This window comes from Lissotriton helveticus, chromosome 1_1, assembly GCF_964261635.1.
Source record: "Lissotriton helveticus chromosome 1_1, aLisHel1.1, whole genome shotgun sequence".
NCBI lineage: Eukaryota > Metazoa > Chordata > Amphibia > Caudata > Salamandridae > Lissotriton > Lissotriton helveticus.
In genome coordinates, this window is record NC_136057.1 from 82,968,763 (window position 1) to 82,992,116 (window position 23,354).

At 47.7% G+C, this 23,354-nt stretch overlaps 2 protein-coding genes across 2 annotated transcripts in view; one reads left to right on the forward strand and one right to left on the reverse strand.

Moving 5' to 3' along the window:
- Window positions 1–14,173, reverse strand: part of LOC144833797 (uncharacterized) — a 36,496-nt gene extending 22,323 nt beyond the window's left edge. Inside the window, 2 exon segments of the mRNA XM_078689193.1 lie at window positions 12,348–12,868; window positions 12,870–14,173. Coding sequence (XP_078545319.1) covers window positions 12,348–12,868; window positions 12,870–14,173 — 1,825 coding nt within the window.
- The window catches only part of LOC144758795 (uncharacterized), a 317,831-nt gene that overhangs the window by 167,677 nt on the left and 126,800 nt on the right, over window positions 1–23,354 (forward strand). The window lies entirely within an intron of this gene.

Consider the following 23,354-nt stretch of genomic DNA (forward strand, 5'->3'; position numbering starts at 1 on the left):
GAATAAGGATCGAGAATTCGTAAAGTCCTCCTGCTGGAACAAGCGACATTCAGGCAAGAACGCTTTATAAAGCTCGCCTTCTCTACCAGCGCTACAAGGATCTGGAACTCCCTCCCACAATCACCTTGAACAACCACAAGTCTTGCCACAATTAAAAAGGAACTCAAAATCCTCCTATTTGAGAGACGCTTTAAATAATAAATCTGTGATCGCTTTTCTGCATCCACTTTTCCAATGTATCCAGATATGTACTGTTTGAACTTTCTCCCCTGATGTGATCTGTGGGATTAGTCTATTGCTTATCTGTTATTGTATGGCACATCTAATCTGCATTTTGGTGTGTCTTCTTTAGAAAAGTGCTTCAATGACCTTCAGCCAAGATTGTACTCTATAAAAACACAAAAATAAACACATTTGGTATACTAAAGAGAAACCAGAAAAAACATCTTTTTGAAAAGTTTGTGCAGATATGTCAAAAGTTATTAGCAAAGAAATAATTGCTTTTCAATAGAAACTCTTATAACCACAAACAACGTGGGAGGGAAGGAAGGAAGAGCGCGAAGAGAGAGAGTGAGAGAGAGAGAGAGAGAGAGAGGGTGAGAAAGAGAGAGAATCTACCACACTCCATCCAATCCACCCAATCTACCCCATTCCATCCAATCTATCCCTCTCCACTCCATCCATTCCAACCCACTCCATCCAATCCACCCCACTACAATCCACCCAATCTACTCCATTCCACTCCACCCTAATCTATCCCACAACACTCTACTCCAATCTATCTAATTCCACTGCACCCCATTCTACCGAAACCTACCCCATTCTAATCTAATCCACTCCACCCTACTCCAATCTACCCTACCCCACTCCACCCCAAATGTACGTATCCCAATCTACCCCACTCAAATCTACTCCAATCAATTCCACCACCCTCTACCCCACCCCAACCAAATCTAACCTACACCACTCTATATAACTCCACTCCATTCTACTCCATTCCAATGTACCGCAATCCAAACTACCCCAATACTCTGCAACCTAATCTACTCCACTCTTCCCCACTCTACTCCAATCTACCTCATTTCACCCCACTCTTTCCTAATCTATCCCACTCAAATCCACCTCAATCCATCCTACTCCACGTCAATCTACTCCACTCCACCCAAATCTATCCCAATTCAATCTAACCCACATGACTCCAATCTACCGCAGTCCACTCTACCCCAATCTATCCCCCTTCTATCTATCCCACCTGACCCCATGCCACTAACTTTTTGCCATGCCGAACAGCAGTCACACTGGTGTACATAATGGCTAATACCATTAATTGCCAAAGTCAATAGCTTTCGATAGGAGACACCTATTTGCTTTGACAATGCTTATTTTCACTGGCTTTTTTTTATCATATACACACGCAACAGTTCCCTCAGCCAACTCCAAGCAGGCACAGGTGTTCAACGGTGCCTGGGCACAGCAGGGGATTCCTTGAAGGGCCTGGCTTATGTTTTTATTTTTTAGTGTTTCCGGACACTTTCCTGGGGTTCTCGGACCCTTGAAAATGAACATCACAAATGTCCACCAGGGTACATGGCCAATTACTGTGCCTGCGCTGACACCTGCCTAAGGTTTACGGACCTCAAGGGTCATGATGTGGAATCCAACCTCTGTCTCAGAATCAGAAATTTCTTTCTACATTTTAACATTAGGCAGCCCCTGTGCCAGGGACAGACAGGACGGCACCACAGCTCTTTATGGCTTCTTTAGTATTCTTACAGGATGCGGGGAACAAGTCTCTTCATCATGTAATGGTTCAAGATGTAGCCAGCCAATCAGGGAGCTTCAGGTCAGCAGACCTAACTTTGGGTTTACGTATCCAAAATGGATGGGCGAAAAAGCTCCCTCATCTTGCCTTCCACACGAGTGGTCGCTCCCCTCCACCCTCCTCACCTGATACTTCTGGTATCGTAACGCTCATCTGCTCGCAATTCGAACCAATGCGCGCACCTCTAGGCATTATCTCTGTGCATTATTGTGTTTAGCATTCACATAGCGCTTAGACTGCGTGCACCTCTAGGCATCATTACTGTGCATTATTGTGTTTAAATTTCCATAGACTGTGTTTAAATTTCCATAGCGCTTTGTCTGCGTGCATTTGGCTGTACATTACCTTGTGTTATTTTGACCATCAGCATAGCGCTTTCACTCTGCGCTTGATTCTGCTTCCACTGCGGCAGTAGCCTTAACTATATCTGGCCCTCATAGCGCCCCTTTGCCCCCACTGCCTGTGCCCCTTCTCGCCCTGCGTTGCAGCGTTTGTTGTTGTTGTTGCTGCCATTTTGTTTGGTGACCCGAGCCCTCCTTCGACCTCGCTCCCGCCTCCCAGCTGCCCCTCCCACCCACGAGAGCTACAGGCCGTCCTCACCCTCTCGAAGAGCTGTGACCATCTTGCCTTCCACACGAGTGGTCGCTCCCCTCCACCCTCCTCACCTGATACTTCTGGTATCGTAACGCTCATCTGCTTGCAATTCGAACCGCTTGCACGCACCTCTAGGCATTATCTCTGTGCATTATTGTGTTTAGCATTCTCATAGCGCTTTGACTGAGTGCACCTCTAGGCATCATTACTGTGCATTATTGTGTTTAAATTTCCATAGACTGTGTTTAAATTTCCATAGCGCTTTGTCTGCGTGCATTTGGCTGTACATTACCTTGTGTTATTTTGACCATCAGCATAGCGCTTTCACTCCACGCTTGATTCTGCTTCCACTGCGGCAGTACCCGTAACTATATCTGGCCCTCATAGCGCCCCTTTGCCCCCACTGCCTGTGCCCCTTCTCGCCCTGCCTTGCAGCGTTTGTTGTTGTTGTTGTTGCTGCCATTTTGTTTGGTGACCCGAGCCCTCCTTCGACCTCGCTCCCTCCTCCCAGCTGCCCCTCCCACGCTCAGCCCCCTCGACTATCCATTTAATGACAGATGTCCCAACGCGCAGCGTCCACGCGCTGCGGCCGCGCCGAAGGTGCGCCAAAGGTAAGCCCGTTTACGCCCGTCCGCGCCTGGACCGCGCCCAGTGCCAGACCCCCTGGTCCTCGCCGCACCCAGCTCACTAGAGTCACATATGATGCCGCAACCCTCCTCGCCCTCAACCCCGGTCGCGCTCCACATTGCTGCGAAGCCACCCCAGGACGTACCCACGGTCCATTCGCCTGCCTCTCCTGCAAGTTCATCTGTTCCAGGACCCTCACCAAACCCACCTCCTCCACACACAGCCCCGACGCTAACAGCCTGAAGTGCATCCTGCTCAACACCCGCTCGGTCCACAGACACGCAATGGAACTCTGGGACCTACTCGACACTGCGTCACCGGACATCGCCTTCCTGATCTTTAGTTCCTGCACTCGCGCTGCACTCGCGCTGTATATGTAACAGCTACCTTGCTTTTAAATCTTTTAAATCATTGCTCGTGATTTGCGCCGAGCGCTTGCTGTGTAATATTTTTCTTTTGCTCTACCGCTTAGTGGGAATTGAGGGAGTAACTCACCCGCATTTAAAAGCCTGCACACCCACACTTGTGGGGTAGAAGGGACTCGGGGGCACTGTATACTCCTCGCGTCGATTGGAGAGCGCCATCTTGGATTGGGGGAAGCTTTCTCTTGAGGGAGCGCCATCTTTGGTGAGGGAGAGCCACTCGCCCTGCCAGGACCCACGCATTGGAGGCGGAGGTATTATAAGTAGGACCTCCTTCCTCGCTTTGATAGATCTTTAGTTCCTGCACTCGCGCTGCACTCGCGCTGTATATGTAACAGCTACCTTGCTTTTAAATCTTTTAAATCATTGCTCGTGATTTGCGCCGAGCGCTTGCTGTGTAATATTTTTCTTTTGCTCTACCGCTTAGTGGGAATTGAGGGAGTAACTCACCCGCATTTAAAAGCCTGCACACCCACACTTGTGGGGTAGAAGGGACTCGGGGGCACTGTATACTCCTCGCGCCGATTGGAGAGCGCCATCTTGGATTGGGGGAAGCTTTCTCATGAGGGAGCGCCATCTTTGGTGAGGGAGAGCCACTCGCCCTGCCAGGACCCACGTGACCTTTTGGTCAGGCTTCTTAAGTGGCTGCCAGACAGGCGCGCAGCTACGGCGCGCAGGGGACGCGCCGTAGACGCGCCGGAGGTGCGCCAGAGGTAAGCCCGTTTGCGCCTGTTCGCGCAACGGACGCGCCTAGGGCCGCTACCTCTGGTCACTTGCATTCTCCCCTTCTGGTTTATTCTCAGTCAGACTTGCGGGCTCTGAGACCATCTTATGACTCCTCGACACGGAGATCCACAGCTCGGTTTCCGCCTCAGTCACTCGCATGTGGTCTGCTTAATGTGCGGTCGCTCTGCAAGCACCACACGGAGATCGCCTTTATGGTCGAGTCATCTGGGCTGGACGTGTTGTTTCTGACGGAGACATGGACTCGGGAGGACTGCCTAGTTGAACTAGGCCTGGCCTGTCCCCCGGGTTTTAAAATTATTCATACTCCGCGCCCATTGAATCGGGGGGGCGGAATTGGCATCATTTACCGCGAACAGCTGGATGTTTCCCAGCTCAAAATCTGCGAAATCTCGGGCTTTGAGCTCATGGGTTTTTCCTTTAGAAACCTGGAGAGAACACTGATATCCGGCGTGCTATGTTATCGGCCGCCGGGCTCGGCCTCTTCTCTGCCGGAGTTCCTCGACTTAGTATATGACCTCTCAAACACTCTTTCTAACCTGCTCGTCTTGGGAGATTTCAATCTATGGCAGGGGGGTCCTTTAGACGGAGCGTTTACTTCACTCTGTCAAGCCCTGGCCGACATCCATCTGCAACAACTGGTTGGTTCCGCGACTCATAGGGGCGGTCATGTGTTGGATCTCATCTTTGCGGGCGCCCACTTGGCTGTGATTATTGACATCTTAGTCCAATGCTGGACTGACCACGCGCTTGTGGTCTTTTCACTATGCTTAGGGGATCATCTTCCCGAGGCCGCAGGGGTAGGACTCTCACAAGTGGGTCGACCTTGGTCCCGATTGCTTAGTCTAGCTCCTTTGCCCTCTTTAATACCTGCCAACTTCTGCCTGAGGAACTCAGTGGAAGAAAGCTACTCCTCCTTTTGCCGGTCCATCACCGAGTCGCTCGATAAGACTGTGCCCCTTCGAAAGGCAAGAGCGAGGGTGAATCGGGCTTTTCCTTGGTACACGGTGGAGTTACAACACTTGAAACTGAGCTGTAAACGGGCGGAGAGAGCATGGAGAAGGGAGTATTCCCCTTCGGCTAAAGTCTTGTTTAGACTCGCACTGAGAGGCTATAAGGATCAGATCAAGCGGGCTAAGGCGACTTTTATACAAACGTCCCTGCTACAGGCGCCTAATAAATCTCAAGCCCTGTTTAAAATTGTCACGGACTTGTCTCATCCAGTTTGTGCGGCTAATTCTGTCCGGGCCTCACAGGCTTTGTGCGACTCGTTGGCTTTTGCCTTCGAAGAGAAGACCGCTAAGATCTTGGCGGGCTTAACACATCCCGTATCTGCGGAGGCCTGCCTGGGAATGGCCGCCGACCTGTCTAGTCGTTCTTGCATCAGGGTTGTTGATGGGGGGCTGGGAGTTCCGGGCAGCTCACCCAGTCGACCCCAGCCGGTCGGGGTGGGAGCTCCGGGGGAGCAGCCCAGTCGACCCCAGACGTGCACTGTTGCCTTTGATCTGGGAGCTCCGGGCAGCTCACCCAGTCGACCCCAGCCGATTGGTGTGGGAGCTCCGGTGGAGCAGCCCAGTCGACCCCAGACGTGCACTGGTGCTTTTGATCTGGGAGCTCTGGGCAGCTCACCCAGTCGACCCCAGCCGGTCGGTGCGGGAGCTCCGGTGGAGCAGCCCAGTCGACCCCAGACGTGCACTGTTGCCTTTGATCTGGGAGCTCCGGGCAGCTCACCCAGTCGACCCCAGCCGATCGGTGTGGGAGCTCCGGTGGAGCAGCCCAGTCGACCCCAGACGGCTACCATTGCCCTCGGGTTGGGTGCCTCGACCATTTCACCCAGCCTACCACGGCTGAATTCTTTCCCCCTCCCTTCCTTTGAAGAATTTTGTAAGATTGCTCATTCGGTGTCATCGGGGTCTCCGCTTGATCCGTTGCCCCCCAAGTTTTGGAAGGCCTTTCACGCGGAATTGCTTCCGCCTCTGTTTTCGATCTGCCTCCAATCCTTGGAATCGGCGTCAGTGCCAGAAAGCTGGAAGTTAGCAGTGGTGTCGCCTCTGTTAAAAAAGCCAACCTTGGATCCGGCCTGTCTTTCCAACTACAGGCCGATCTCCTTGCTTCCTTTTCCGATCAAGATCTTGGAAAAGTGGGTAACTCGTGCTCTTTCTGGCTTCCTGGAAAACATCGGGTGGTTCGACGAGGCCCAGTTTGGCTTCCGCCCTGGACATGGGACGGAGACCGCACTGGTGACCGTGTTGGACAATCTACGTTCGCGTGTCGACAGTGGTCGGGCAGCCTTTCTGGTGCTGCTCGACATGTCGGCCGCGTTCGACACGGTCTGCCATCGGACCCTGGTCCAGAGGCTGGAGGAGTGCGGGGTCGATGAGGGGGCTAGAGACTGGCTGATTTCGTATCTTGAGGGTAGGCAACAGTTGGTCTCACTTCCGCCTTTCAGCTCTGAGCCAAGGAAAATAGGACAGGGGGTTCCACAGGGCTCGGCCATCAGCCCGATATTGTTCAACTTGTACCTCCGCCCTTTAGTCCAGCTAATAAAATCTTTCGGGGTCTCGGCATTTAATTATGCCGATGACACTCAGCTGGTCTTCTCCTTGGAAGGGAATAATGCGGTCTCGCTGGGCACTTTCCATCGCTGCATGGCAGCCACAGCGGACTGGCTACGAGCTAACTCCTTGCAATTCAACAGCTCGAAGACGGAGGTGCTCCATTGTTCTACGGACCGTATTCCGCGGGCATTGCCCGCGAACTTTTGGCCTAGTACCTTTTCCGAACCAGTGCTGGCATCGGAGTCAGCACGTAATTTAGGGGTAATGTTTGGCCCTAATTTACAACTGGACCTACATGTCAACAAAACCACGGGAACATGTATGATGCTGCTACGCATGTTACGTAGAGTTCTGCCTTTTCTCCCTGTTCAGGCCAGGCCGGAAGTAGTCCGTGGGACTATATTAAGTCGGCTCGACTATTGCAACGGACTTCTTTTGGGGGCCCCAAAAAATCTGATTGGGAAGCTTCAGCGAGTTCAGAACATGGCCGCTAAATTGGCCCTTTCCCGACCCAGGTCTAGCTCCTCCACTCTTGCGCTACGAGAGCTGCACTGGCTCCCGGTAGATCTACGGGTTCAGTTCAAAGCGGCTTGCTTGGTGTTTAGAGCTGAACACCTTTTGGGCCCTATCCCGCTGCAAAATATGTTTGCATGGTACTCGGCCCCACGGCTTTTGCGGTCTTCATCGGCTCACCTTCTGGTGGTGCCAAGGTTTCAAAGAGTGAGGATGGGCGGTCGCTCTTTTAGCGTGGCTGCAGCTAAATTATGGAACTCCCTCCCACTCTCTCTTAGGAGTTACAAGGACTATCTTCCGTTCAGAAAGGCCTTAAAGACGCACCTATTCCCTAAGTAAGGGTTGCGCGACTGCTTCAGTCTAGTGCTTGGTTCTCTGATCAAAGCGCCAGGATGCCCTCTGGGTGACAGGCTTGCGCTCTACAAGTATATGAAATAAATAAATAAATAATTACCGAAACATGGATGAACACATCATCAGCACCCGACATCGCCATAGCCATACCGGACGGCTACAAGATTACCCGTAAAGACCGCACCAACCAAACAGGTGGAGGCATCGCCATCATCCATAAGAACACCATCAAAATCACGACCAGCGCCGATGATAATCTTGCAACCGCCGAACATCTCCACTTTCAGATCCACACCGACCCTAGGACCACTCTTAGAGGCACCCTCATCTACAGGCCTCCAGGCACCCGCACTCAATTCAGCGATGACATCACAGACTTCGTCAGCCCACATGCCCTCGCCTCCGAGAACTACATTCTGTTAGGAGACTTCAACTACCACCTTGAAAACAAACACGACAGCAACACCACCGCCCTTCTGGACAAGCTGGCCAATCTCGGACTCAAACAACTCGTTGACACCCCCACCCATGTAGCCGGACACACGCTCGACCCTATCTTCACCTCCAGCAAGCACATCTCCTTCGTTCGCACCACAGCCCTCCACTGGACGGACCACAGCTGTGTTCACTTCAGCTACAAAACCACCCTGACCCACAACCGTCCACAACCTATTCCTCGGAGAAACTGGAACAAAATCACTTCCGACCAACTCCTCACATCACTCAACCAAAACCCTCCCACCCTCTCATTGGACCCAAACCAAGTGGCCACCAATCTCAACAAATGGATCACCCACAGTGCTGACGAATTAGCACCCCTGAAAAAACACCAGATCAAATCAGCCAACAAAAAGGCTCCCTGGTTCAACGATGACCTCAAAAAATCCAAGAAGCTATGCCGCACCCTGGAGAAAACATGGAGAATAAACCCGACCACAGACAACATGTCCACCCTCAAGGCAGCCACCCGCAAACACCACCAACTGATTCGAACCGCCAAGAAATCAGCATTCAAGGATCATCTCGACAACAACACTCACAACAGCAAGGAACTTTTCAACATCGTCAAAGAATTCACCAACCCCACCGCAGCATCCAACGACATCACTCCATCCCAAGACCTCTGCGATGCGTTATCCTCCTTCTTCTACAACAAAATTGCCGACATCCACAACAGCTTCGAGAACACTCCCAGCGTTCATCCCTCTCCACCCTCAGATCTAACTCCGCCAACTAACAACCTTAGCGCCTGAAACCCAATCACCACTGAAGACACCATCCGCCTAATGAACTCAATCCACTCTGGCTCGCCAACCGACCCCTGCCCCCACCACATCTTCAACAAAGCGGACTCCATCATCGCACCCCATCTCCGTGATGTCATCAACTGCTCGTTCAGCTCTGCCACCTTTCCAGAAAGCTGGAAACACGCCGAACTCAGCGCCCTCCTGAAGAAACCCACAACAGACCCCTCTGAACTTAAAAACTACCGGCCCATATCCCTCCTCCCATTCCCGGCCAAAGTCATCGAGAAAGCCGTCAACAGCCAGCTCGCCGCCTTCCTTGAACACAACAACTCCCTTGACCCATCTCAATCCGGATTTTGAGCCAAACACAACACCGAAACTGCCCTCATTGCAGCTACTGACGACATCCGAACACTACTGGACAACGGTGAAACAGTGGCCCTCATTCTACTCGACCTCTCCGCCGCTTTCGACACAGTCTGACACAGTACCCTTATACAACGCCTCAGCAACATTGGAATACAAGGAAAAGCTTTGGACTGGATCACCTCATTCCTCACTGGGAGAACTCAAAGAGTCCGACTTCCCCCATTCAACTCTGAGGCCACCAAAGTCATCTGTGGCGTACCACAAGGATCTTCACTCAGTCCCACCCTCTTCAACGTTTACATGAGTCCACTCGCCTCCATCGCGCGTCAACACAACCTTAACATCATCTCTTACGCCGACAACACCCAGTTAATCCTTTCCCTCACCAAAGACCCTAACACCGCCAAAACCAATCTTCACAAAGGCATGAAAGAAGTAGCCGAATGGATGAAACATAGCCGCCTAAAACTGAACTCAGACAAAACGGAGGTGCTCATCCTAGGATCTTCCCCCTCTGCCTGGGACGACTCTTGGTGGCCTTCCGCTCTGGGCACAGCACCCACACCCACAGACCATGCACGTAACCTTGGCTTCATCCTAGACTCCTCTCTCTCGATGTCCAGACAAGTCAACGCAGTCTCATCCTCTTGCTTCAACGTACTTCGCACTCTCAAAAAAATCTTCCGTTGAATCCCCCTGGAGACAAGAAAGACTGTCACCCACGCACTGGTCACGAGTCGTCTTAACTACGGCAACACACTATACGCCGGAATCACAGCAAAATTACAGAAAAAACTCCAACGCATCCAAAACGCATCAGCGAGACTCATACTAGACATCCCTCGCCAAGATCACATCACCGGACACCTAAAAGACCTCCACTGGCTTCCCGTCAACAAAAGAATTACAATCCGCCTTCTCACCCACGCACACAAGGCCCTCTACAATCTCGGACCCGAAGGCCTCAACACTCGCCTGTCCTTCTACAAACCCACCCGCCAACTAAGATCGTCCAATCAAGCCCTCGCCGCAGTCCCGCGCATCTGAAAATCCACCATGCGTGGCAGATCCTTCTCCTACCTCGCCGCCAAGACCTGGAACTCACTCCCCACTCACCTCCGCCTTACTCAAAATCACATCGCCTTCAGAAAATGTCTTAAAACCTGGCTATTTGACAAATAATGAACCCCTTCCCCCAAGCACCTTGAGACCCTCTGGGTGAGCAGTGCGGTATACAAATTCCAGAACTTGAACTTGAACTATCCAATCAGATCCAATATATTTTTACATTTGGGTCCACGAGTCCAGATGCATGGACCATTCATGGGCTAAAGGTCCAGCTAGCTCTATCTTAAATGACTAGTGGCTTAATTTGAGGACCACAAAAAAAACACTGCATGAAACTAGTCATGCCAATCCCAAATAGTTTTGTGCAGATGCACTGAACTGTGCCAAAGTTACTATATGTATATATATATATAAGTATATTTCATGGCATTCTGTAATCCCTGTATGAATGTCAGTCTCTATTTTCTTTATAATCAGCAATTTGTGATGCACCAAGTCAGTGATTATGAAGAAAAGATGTCAGAACTCGGCTTTTATAAGTTTTTACAGTTGAGTCCTGAGGGCACAATGCCTGCTGCCAGAGCCAGCAGCTGATGTGAAAGGAAGGTCAAGTCACGAAGCATAATTGAAGCAGCTGTTTAAAACAACAAACCGTACTTTGCTTTTATTACTTCTGCTGTATGTTACTAGTTTACTATGAGAAGCAGAGGGAATATGTTTATCAGTTTCCTTAGATGAAGGAAGGGTGGAATCTTTCTGCATGTTTCTACACGTTCCGAGCTACTGCAGCTTTTTTTAAATGGACTTTTATTGAACTGTTTCTAATATCTTTTTGGAAGAAATATCAAACAGTTTTTATTTTTACTTTTGCACAAGAGATTTTATGTTAATTCTTCATGTTTGCAAACATGCTAGCTGCTGTATATGTAGGAGCTACACCTGGTGCATATTATAAGATTATTGCAAGTCACCTCAGAGTTCCATAACCTTATAAAGGAACTCTCCCTTCCTCATTCCTATATATGGTTAGGGAACGCCCTGTTGACTTGCAATATCTTAGAAGGTGTGGCAGGGGGTACTTTATCGCTTATATATTTTCACTGACTATGGTTAAAAGTGAAGTTGTAGATAGCTTTGTTAAAACACCTTAATGGGTCTTTAAAAAAATCTGAAATTTACTTAAAAACAAGGGTAAAATGTATATATGGTTAAGACTTAAAGCCGAACAAACTCCTGGAATTTGCAAGTTATGGTTAGAACCACAATCCGTAACTCACACTATGGGCGGGCAAACCCCAACTCAGTATGTTACGTGTGATGATGCGATGACATTTTGCACAGTTAGTGAGTTTGCTAAAGGCAGTTGTAGGGAGATCATGGCTACTTTTGTCTGCCCATTAAACAATTACCTCTCTTTGCTGAGCTAGAGGTTTGGAGGGTGAACTCACAAGTGACACATAATCAATCACTTAGTGTATCTGTCTATCATGAGGAGGTGTGGCAACAACGTCCCTGGTCGGCCCTGCTGTTGAGGCTGAATACATACTGGGATTTTTATAGCAGGAACTGGAGACGACTGCGTCTTACCCAATGTAACTGTGCAACAGAAAACAGTTCCCTCTCTAGACTGTGCATGTCTGTTATTCTCAATGAACACCACATCACTTGCATTCGACTATTATGTGTGATTCTGGCCAGTAATTCCTCCCATGAATAGCGCTTTTTACAGTTCCTCAGCCTGGAATAGGGACGAACAAGGAAGGACGTGAGCTACTGGCCTACTTGTCTCATGCAGAGTACCTTAATCAGGCCTGTTTCTGCACAGGAAGGATGCAGTCCTTTGTGGAAACAGAGAAGAGTGCAGGGACACATCTGCACCCAGTGTATTCTGGGGGTCAGTATCGCTCAGGGGATTCCACCCAAACCCAAATGATCCCCTCAGAGACTTTCTAAAATCTGCCCATATGCATGCTAAAGAGGTTACATGTGTTAGTGCACTCCGCGTGTCCATGTATAGCGAAACACATACCTGGGGTGGCTTTGGACGGCAATAAATGTGATTTTGTATTTCCTCTCTCCATGGAGTCTTCATCTGCAGAATTTGTGTCCAGTCCTAGGAATGATGGAGGCACAGATTGACCCCGCTCATCAGGACAGAGCAGTTCTGGCTTGCAGTTCTGATGTCGATGCTGTGATTCAGTGTGCAGTAGCTTGTTGTTCTGATCTGAGCCCTGTGAATCAGTACAGGGAGTTTCTAGCTTGTAGTTCTGATTTGAATCCTTCTCCTCAGGGTGCAGTGGTTCCACCGTGTAGCTCTCATCTGGTTTCTGTGCTTCAGGAAGCACTGACTCTAGCTCTCGGTCCAGTGCCGCAGTGTGCAGTGGTTCTAGCTTGTACTTCCGACCATGTGCACCAGTACAGGCTCGTTCTAGATTATCATTTTGATCTGGTTCCTGTGCTTCAGGGAGCATAGATTCTAGCTCATAGTTCACGTTTGGATCCTGTGCATAAGGAAGTTCCTGCTCCAAGCATAGGTGTTGCTGGAGGCAATAGCGCAGACTCTATGTGTTCGTCTGATGACATCCCATCAGGTGACACGGGTTGTAGGCTGCGGTTCTCCTGGAGATCTTGGAAATCAAAACACATCAATTCTTCCTCCAAAGGATCATCAGGGCCGTTCCCATTTGGTAGCGCAGGTTGTATACAGTGGTTTTGCTGTGGTTCGTGTCCTTCAGGAAATAGCGGGTGTGGGCAGAGGTTCTGTTGCTGGTCCCAGCTATTACTAGACAATGGAGATGGTTCTTGCTTCAGGTGTCCATCTGGTTCCCTCTTTTCTGGGACCACTGATTGTATGCTGTGGTCTTGCTGTGATATCTGCCCATCAACAAATTCCGAGTGAAGACACCGCTTGGCCTCCAGTGATCTGCCTGGAGGATCTGTCTGAGGGCACCTGGATAAAGTACAATCCTGCTGTACTCCATTTCCATCTGGAAACCCAGTTTGCATGCACTGGTCTCGCTTCGACTCGTGTACATCTGGAAACCCAGGTTGCAGGCACTGGTCTCGCTCTGACTGGTGTACATCTGGAAACCCAGGTTGCATGCACCGGTCTCGCATCGTCTCGTGTACATCTGGAAACCCAGGTTGCATGCACTGGTCCTGCTGCGACTCGTGTACATCTGGAAACGCAGGATGCATGTACTTGTCCTGCTGCGACTCGTGTACATCTGGAAACCCAGGATGCATGTACTCATCCTGCTGCGACTCGTTTACATCTGGAATCCCAGGTTGCACGCACTGGTCCTGCTGTGGGTCACATCGATGTAGAAACATTGGCTGTAGACAAAGGTTTGGCTCCTCTGGACGCCCTTGAACATTGGTTGGAGAAGAGAGCGTACAGTCCTGTGTTGGTGCATGCCCATCAGAGAACACCGGCTGAAGACACAAGCTCGGTTCCCCTGGCCTGTCCAGTTGAGGTGTCGCAGGAGACCGGCTAACAGCACAATTTCTAATGCTCGCCGGACAGACCACCTCCAAAGACACTGCACCATTATCTAGGGAACCTTGATCCTTTTCTATCCAGATTTTGTTAATCATCCCAGCGACTCTAGAAGGTACCTCCTCCACAGTACTCAGCAAGTTATCCAGTTTGGCTTCCAACTCCTCCAGCATGGATAAAAGGATAATGTGGGGCAGGTCCTCCAAAAGAGGTTCCAGCCCATGGTCCCTCTGAGCATCATTTCGGGATCTTGAAGCTGAGACGTCAAGAAAAGGTAAATATGGGACTGTGGCTCTTACGGATTCACGTGAACACTGCACATTCGCTTTATTTCCTGAAGCCCGTCTTCTCCCCATTCTGGTACTCTGATTGTCAAGTCTCAAGTGTCTGCAGAGGAGAGCAAAAGAGAAAAGACAACACGTTATCACAGGACAACTAGGTTAAAATACTCCTTCCTGTCTCACCAACCCCAGTGTGATCAGAGGAAATTGCGAATTTCTAAAACCAGAAAAAAATTAAATCATTAAAATTTAACAACATCCATAACATAGTTCATATATTATGAAAGGCATTGATTTGAAATGCATTTTCAACACTATGTCTTTTCCTTGGTCTGCTCAAATTGCACACTTTTATGAAAAAAATTGAATACTGTAACAGCCTTGCAGCAATGAAAGGTTTATAAAACCCTAGCAGACAAGACTGCTCTTTCATTCTCACTTGCACTGTACATCTCTCTTTTGCAATATTCAGTTCAGTGACTGAAGCACCCGCCAACATAGCAAACCTCTACAGGATTTACAAAATACTTCTAATGTCATTACATATATAGGAGCATGTTCAACCTGGGGTTTCTTGGAACTGAATCAGAAATACATAAAAGAGGAGACAACCAATCAGGCCAGGGAAGAATCTAGCATGAATAGGCTTGTGGGCAGTCAGATTTCTGGGACAACACTTGAAGTTAGATTCAAAATGAATTTCGCTGGGAGAGAGATCCGAATGGAAGAAGCTTGTACCACAAAGCTGTGTCCACCTGATCTGATCCTCTGTAATTTTGGAATAGCAAGTAAATTCAAGTGAGGCGATCTCTGGTTTTGTACGGGTGTATGTATTTCTGCCTGGTTTGCAATGAAGTGAGGGGCTAGACCTCTCGACCCTTTAGAGGTGAGGCAGAGGGTCTTGATGTAGTAAACAATCTGTGTCGCTGTGAATTACTTGTAGGCTATGAATGGTGATACTGGGCATTCTTACACATACTCGGTTGGCATGATGAGATCTAGATAGGACTGTGGCCACCACTATTGCTTTTCTTGTTTAAAGCGGGAGAAGGGGGGTTATTTTCTCAAGCAGTTTCAGCACAAATCTGTATTTAGATCCTACTGCTCCAGCAGCTGGGTTTTGCTAAGATTGCTATCGATTATCACTCAGAGGCTTTTAGCTGTGGATTTAGGCTCCGGAAACAATCTCTTTTTTGTTGGAGAGTAAAGTTGGTTCCAAAGATTGGTCTTATTCTTTCAAATTACAATCTCAGTTTTGTCAGTATTCAGTTTTAGCTGATTCAACCTCATCAAGTAATCATTAAATTGCATCATATTTTGAAACTGGAGTGGTAAGGCGGACATTCTGCCCACACAAATCAACAACTGAGAGTAGGTATAGTTATAAAGCCTGGAAGCTCTTGAAGACAGTTCTCTGACCAATAGTTTTTGCAGGTTAAGGGAGCAGAGGTATTGCCCTATAATTCTTGGTTATATCCGGGACTTCTCCCTGGTTTTTCAGTATCGTGAGCTCTACAGCATTTGGAATCGCGCTTGGAGCAACAGCTTGAGCTGCTGAATTGATGAAAATGCACTGCAGGGGACTGCTCAAGACCTGGCTTTTCGACTGTGATGCAGCACCCTCAGCGCCCAGATATCCTTGGGGTGTACTTTATAAATGCTGATTGATTGAATGATGAAGTCAGAGATTCCATGGCTGCTGGAGGGCAAGGGTCAGTTGATGACCTGGATTTGACCTTGATCATAAATTCATGAAGCCTGTTTATTTCCTCAAACAAGGATAAGGAGACTCGACTTCAGAACTACTGCTGCTGTATTTGTTTATACTATCTTTAAAGAATGTTTTTGTTAAGTCTTTAGATTTTCACAGAATGTCTCGATAGGAGTCAGGGAAGTTTTTATTTCATCTGGGGGCGACTAATCATTCAGGATATCAAAAAACTATTTTTATTATTTGTCTATTAAAAGGGCTTTGCATGTGCGGTTTTGCCTTCACATTCTGCATGTTCACTTTTAAATGTGATTTTGCTCTCTTCATCATCCCTTTCCCGCCAGTGTCGACGCAATGCAGGTTTCACCTCCTTTAACTCTGGCTTGTACCAGGGTACTGGTCTGGTGCGGTTTATAACACGCTGTTGGATTTGAGGGGTGTAGGCCACTAGCACGTCTGAGCCACAGAGTGGATTACTTTTCTTTTGAGAGAATGTCTTCAATTAATGGGAAGATGGGGGGTTGAAAGTGTTGATAACACTGGCTCTGTATTAATGTGTCGCTATGTGCATATTGTTTTAATTTCCTGCTTGTGGATCAAGTTAGAAAAATCTACCGGAATAAAAACATTGATCAAATAATGATTGGACCATATGCAAGGATGGATCATTATATTAGGTCAATTCGAATTATACGCCAAGACGAGATCTAAAGGATTTTGTTTTTATGTGAGCTGAGCATGTAATGCGTTGGTGTAAACTCAACACCATTAACTCAGCAAATTCATTATCTTTAGGGTCTGAGTTAAAGTCATCAATTCGACAATTGAGAAAAAGAAGTCAATCTACCCCTTCAGTTTGAGTAATTTGTTTCAGAGATGTGTGAACCCACTGGTGAATAATTGCTGCTATCTCACTCCTTTCTCTGAGCTTGTTCTCTTTTGGTTATCTTCGGGTATGGCTTCTGGAGATCTGGAGTAGATTCCTCAGACAACCAGGTTTCAGTTAAGAACAGGATATCCGGCTTAGGAGATTCTAATAATTGGAGTATTTCCACCTTATCTTTGCCTAGGGTGAGTGGGTTTAGTAAAGCCGCTTTTAACGACTGCTCAATCTAAGGATGTTAAAGAGTCTTATTGTTTGTTGGTCTAAAGTGAGGGCTGTTGAGTACCAGATTACTCTATATGTGTGACTGGCATACACGCCATTTGCTTCTAAAGTTGAGATAAGCATGGGGGAGATACTGAAATCTGTGTACCTGAAAGACAATAGATCTTATGCTGAATATGAGAAATATTGTCTTTGGCAAAATGCTTGCAACACACATGCAAAATGTTTGCAGCACATACGCACAAAAACACATTGCTCTTTAAAAACTCAATTTACTTATAGACTTACAGACGTGACACAAACTTCAACTCTCACTTGTACAGCCTCACACTTCATTTGCACATGTACACAGGCATTGTGCTCTGCCGTGCACACACACAAGTGAAACACAATTCATCTCCAGTCACAAAGACCTACACACTGGAAATAAGTAATCAGACGGATCAGTCGCTTACACACTCATATAGATTTAATCCACCCAAGAGGCCCAATCACAAACTAGCACATACACACTGTCTCGCACACACAAATCACTTCCATACATTTTGTATTGAAAGGTTAGGCTTTGTCCAAGCCATTCACAGCCATCCCCTACACCCTGAGACCAACACACAGGGCGGGCACAGATCTGCACAATCACATGTAACACCCCAAATAATCACGGCTCACTCTTCACACAAAGTTCCTGCCGTCTCTTCAACAGAGCTGTGACATCCCAGAGTCTCTGAGGCAACGCCCAATGTGGAATGCTGTTGAGGGAGTTGGAAGGTGTCAGTATCTGAGGAGGAAGCAGATCTGTGGGTGGAGCATTCTGTAAGAAATAAACTCCTCCTTTCTATCACCACCACGGACACGCGATACTTCATATATTAGCGACAGGCGGAAATATGGGAAAATGTGCAAGGCTTCAATATCGCATTGTGAGAGTACTGAGGGTATGTTAATTTTATGTCAAAAAAGCCATTGAAGTAGTTGATAACACGGAGAAACGGTGTAACTTCTTCAAACTCCACACATTGCATGTGCACTGCACTTCACAGCACTAACACAACCTGTGGAGTGTTTAAGTGTTTACCGGTCCGCCAAGGCCAGTGCCGGTTGAGCAGAGAGACTTAAGGCTATCTGCCAGCAGCATCTGACTGGAATTTTCACTCGGTCTGGGCGGAGAGTATCACTACATTGGCCCCGCCCCTCCTGCCATTTAAACCCGAGCCGAGCACGGACGCGCGCAGCGAAACGCTTCACACTTACGGTAGTGACTGCCTGCAGCTCGTGCTAGCACCCTTGCGTGTTGTATTTTGAATGTGTGATTCTGTCTTTTTTTTTTTTAAACCAAGTGTTTTTCCTGAAATTCTGGGCATTGTCAACTTTCGTATTTTGCTCCACGTACCTGCACTTCCTTGATCAGCTGGTCCCCGGTCCGCCACGGCAAGTGCCGGTTGAGCGGAGGGACTTAAGGCGATCTGCCAGCATCTGACCGGAATTTTCACTCGGTCTGGGCAGAGAGTATCACTACATTGGCCCCTCCCCCTCCTGCCATTTAAACCCGAGCAGGCATAGGGAAGGCATGGCTTGGCAGTTCGGGCTGGACTGTTCCCATGAGGCACAGGGTCAGACTGATTTGCATATGGCCATGTCTGAACTGGGGTGGCAGAGTGGGCTAAAGAACGGTGATGGATTAAACCCAGATCTGTGGACTGGGTGTGAGTGTTTGATTGGTTCAGATGCTCCGTCCATCACCACCCCCTTTTGTACCACTTTGTTTGCCATAAGTTGGCAGGGTATGCTCAGAAGTGAGTCCCTTGTTCACTTTGCCACTGGATTCAAGCAAGCATGGCTGAAGACGGCTGTAATGCCAGAAACCGGTCCTAGGAAGCTTGAATCCGGTCCAGGGAAAGCATGGCTTGGCAGTTCGGGCTGGACTGTTCCCATGAGGCACAGGGTCAGACTGATTTGCATATGGCCATGTCTGAACTGGGGTGGCAGAGTGGGCTAAAGAACGGTGATGGATTAAACCCAGATCTGTTGACTGGGTGTGAGTGTTTGATTGGTTCAGATGCTCCGTCCATCACCACCCCCTTTTGGAAACAGCCATTGTGGCTGCTTTGAATAAAGCTGTCCCACTGTCTAAAGTAAGAGTCAAAAGTAAAGCCTCTCCCTGGTTCACGGCTGCACTGAAAATTGACAAGCAATTAAGTAGAGCAGCTGAACGGCAGTGGAGAACAACTAAAACTGAGGAAAATCGGAAGACCTACAGGCATTTTCACTGTAACTACATAAAAAATATTAAATTAGCAAAGAAGTCCTACCTAACCCAAAGAATAAATAATGCTGCTCACTCAAGCAAGGAACTTTATAAAATACTACAAGAATTCACCTCTCCTTCTGTGGAACAGTCCTCCTTCTCTCCCTCCCAAGAGTGGGTAGACTCCATTTCATTTTTCTTCAATAATAAAATTAAAACTATCTATTCTTCTTTCCGCCTTGACGATACAGATTTTCATTATTCAGTCAACGACTTGTCCATGTTGGTCATACCTTCGGAAACAATAAATGTCCCTGTGCTTAAGGAATTTGAATCCATAACCACTTCCGAAGTATCAGAAGGCCTGACAAAAATCCCCTGGAGACCCTTTCCCCCCTCGACCCTGTACAAAGCTCATGCCTCTAATTGCCAATGATCTATCCCAAATCTTTAACATGTCGCTACAGCAAGCTAAGGTTCCTCTGATACAGAAACAAGCTCATATCAAACCCATTCTTAAGAAACCTTCAGCAGACCCCAACCTTCCGGCCAACTATCGCCCAATCTCCCTCTTGCCTTACTTTGGGAAGGTGCTAGACCACCTTATTGATAAACGGCTAACTGTCCATCTGGAGAAACACGGTCTACTTGCCCCCTCACAATGTGGCTTTCGGGCCTCCCATAGTACAGAGACTACTGTTGTCGAGATTGTTGACAATATAAAGGCTTACCCTGGAGAAAAAAGAAACGTCTGTCCTGGTTCTCTTAGAACTGTCTGCCGCCTTTGATACCATCTCCCACAGCATTCTGAAACATCGGCAGTGAGAGGTGGGTATCAGAGGAAAGCCTATGCCTGGTTTGAGAGCTATTTGGCCGACAGGTCTACCATCGTGGTTGCCGATTCAATGACCTCCTGTAGTTACCCGGTAACTGTCGGGGTTCCACAGGGTTCAATACTCAGTCCTATGTTGTTTAACCTTTACCTTACTCCTTTAGCTGGAATCATCAGAGCACACAGCTTTCAGACCGTGTCCTATGCTGACGATACCCAATTGTTGGTCACCTGTGACTCTGACCACATCGGCACCCAAGCTCGCTTTAAGAGCTGTATGGTCCAAATCAACAAATGGATGAGTACAAACAAGTTACAATTAAATAGTAGCAAATCTGAAATTATCTTGTTTGGAAGGGCTGTGGAATTTTGGTCGCCGGATTGGTGGCCCTCGGAACTAGTCATGTGCCCCCTTTCCAAGCCACCTGTACGTAATCTGGGGATTTCATAAATCTGGCTCAGTGCTTCTTTCTCCTCCTCGCACATCAACGCGCTCCAACTAATTGGTGCACTGAGTTGCACTAAAAAATAATAAATCTGCTCCGTAGTGTGCATGCGTGGTCTGCCCAGACTTAACCCTCACATTCTCTTGTGCATGCTTGGTGTGCCCAGAATTAACCCTCACATTCTCTTGTACATGCTTGGTCTGCCCAGTTTTAAACCTCACATTCTCTTGTGCACGCTTGGTCTGCCCAGCCTTAACCCTCACATTCTCCGTCAGCTGGTGGCAATTACAGTGAAATTAGTGTGTTTCATCACTCTCTCAGTACTTCACCTCACAGCCCGCTTAACCTATCTCTACTTCTATATGTACCTCCACCCTCCTTTTATCTCTGATCTCTTTACCTCAACTTTGTCTACCTCACCTCTCATCCAATATACCTCACTCTGCTCCAACTTTCTATACCTTTCTCTCATGCCCTTGCCTCTCTTTCAGTGTCTGTACCTACACCTTTATCTATCACTCTTAATCCCAGCTCTCTTACTCAACTCTCTCTACCGTATCTCTATCTCTGTACCACACTTATTTTGTTTCTCTATTACATCCCTGTATCTCTCCTTCTTCCATTTCACTTCTCACACAAACTCATCTCTAGCTGTACCTCACCTCCATCCTCTCTTCACGTGCTTCTACCTAACCTCTCTCACCATCTCTCTCCTCCCTTTCTGTGCCTCACCATTCTCCTCTCTAGCTAATTTCTCTCTGCCTCACCTCTCTCTGCCCCACCAACCCCTCACTCACTACATACATTTTAGATTTAACTCATTATTAGTTTACTGCCTAATCTCTCCACCTCTCTTTCTCACCCTCTACCTCTGTTCTCTTTCCTTCACCTCTCTAAATATATTACTACTTTCTGGCTACCTCTATTGCTCTACCTCAACCATTAACTATTCTCTCTTTCTTTCTGTATCACTCGCTCTTTCACTCAGACACACATCATTCTCTGGAACTCCTTCTCCACTTCACCTCACCCCTCCATCTCAACTATCTCTCTCAAACTTTATCTGTACGGATCGCTCTACCTAACTGTCTCTTCCTATTTAATTTTCCCACAACTTGATATCTCCATATTAACATCACCTCTCTTTCTCTAGTTCATATAGGTTTTCAAATACCTTGTTTCGCTCTTTATCGGATTCCTCTTTCTACACTTCACCTCTCTATACTCTCGTTACCTGAAATGTTGTGCTCTACCTCTTCCCATTTTGCACTCTCTATCGTGCATCGTCCACTTCTTGCTGCTTTTACCTCCCTCTAATTCACCTTTTATCTACATTGCCTCTCTCTCTTCACCTCCCCCCTTGGAAAACTGTCCTCTTCTGCCTCTCTACATTACCTTCTCCATAAACTCTACCTATTTCGCTACCTCTCTTTCACATCTTCCTCTATCTACGACTCTTCATCTTTCCATCTGGCTACCTCACATTTTTCTATAATCTTTTCCTCTCTCCGCCTCTCATGTCTTTCTACATTATTTCGGTCTCTCCCTTCCACCTCTACTTCATGTCTCTCACTATATTGTTCTCTTTAAGTCTCAGTGTATTTCCTGTATCCTGGCCGGTCCCATTATCTTACTCAGTAGGGTCACAGGTAACTGCCTAGCTGGAGAGGTTTACACATATATAGAAGTGAAGACAGACAAGGCAGGAGAAGAGAAATAAAGGGGAGTTATTAGATGTGACTGTGAAAATCTTCAGAGCAGTGCTTTGATTTTTCGTTGCTATAGCAGGAATGCCAATGGTGAAAGGGGCTATATTGACGGTAACAAGTTTTCAGCAACTAAAGCTACAATTTCCTGTGCTATATGCATAGGTCTTTTTCTTGTAATATTATGCACTAGTCCACTAAACGTAGCAGGTTTCTAGGAAATAGGTATAACAAGCTGGCTGGATATCAACATAAAATGTTTTTTGCAATTGAAAGATCTAGACCCAAACTCTAAAATAAATATCTTTATCGATGTTTTTGCAATTTTCATTTGATAGTACTTGGCTGGTGGACTATAGCCAGCTTGGGCTTTTAGATGCTTTTGCCGGCCCCGAGTTCTGAAGGTTTAAGACGATTCAATCTTTTTTTGGCATCACAGGGAGTTCTATTGAGCCGAAAAGTGGGAATACATTCAAATGTATTCCAAATAGGGAGCTCCAAATATGTGTTGCTCGGGGTTCTACGAACCCTTAATATCTGAATGAACTGTAAGTTATAGTTTTATAAGCTAGTTTGAACAAGCGTCACCAACTGAATGCAAAACGACTGCCTCAAACTCAACACAGAAAAAACAGAAGAACTGATCTGCGGGAACACCGACTCTTGGTGGTTTGCTGAACTAGGACCCTCACCCACTCCTACTGACCATGCCCGGAACTTCTACATCCTCCTGGACAAACTCACTGAAAAACAAAACCATCAACGCAGTCTCCTACGCCTGCTACTTCACTCTTTGCACCTCCGAGAGATCTTCAAATGTCTCACAATGAGCACCAGAAGCACCATCACTCAAGCCCTCGTTACTAGCCGCCTGGACTACAGCAACACCCTATGCAGGAATTACCACACACACCCTGAAGAGACTCCAGACCATACAGAACTCAGCAGCCAAGCTCAGAGTCGACCTCTCCAGACGTACCCACATTACCCCACACCTCAAGAAACTCCACTGGTTCCTCGTCCACAAAAGGTGTCAATTCAGGACGCTGACCCACAACTACAAAGCCCTGCAAAACCAAGGACCAGCATGCGTCAACCACCACCTAAGGTTCCACCAACGCTTCAGACATCTGCGCTTCTCCCTCCCTGTTTCACACCGCTCTACATACGCCAAAGCAACAACAGAGGATGCTCCTTCTCCTACCTCG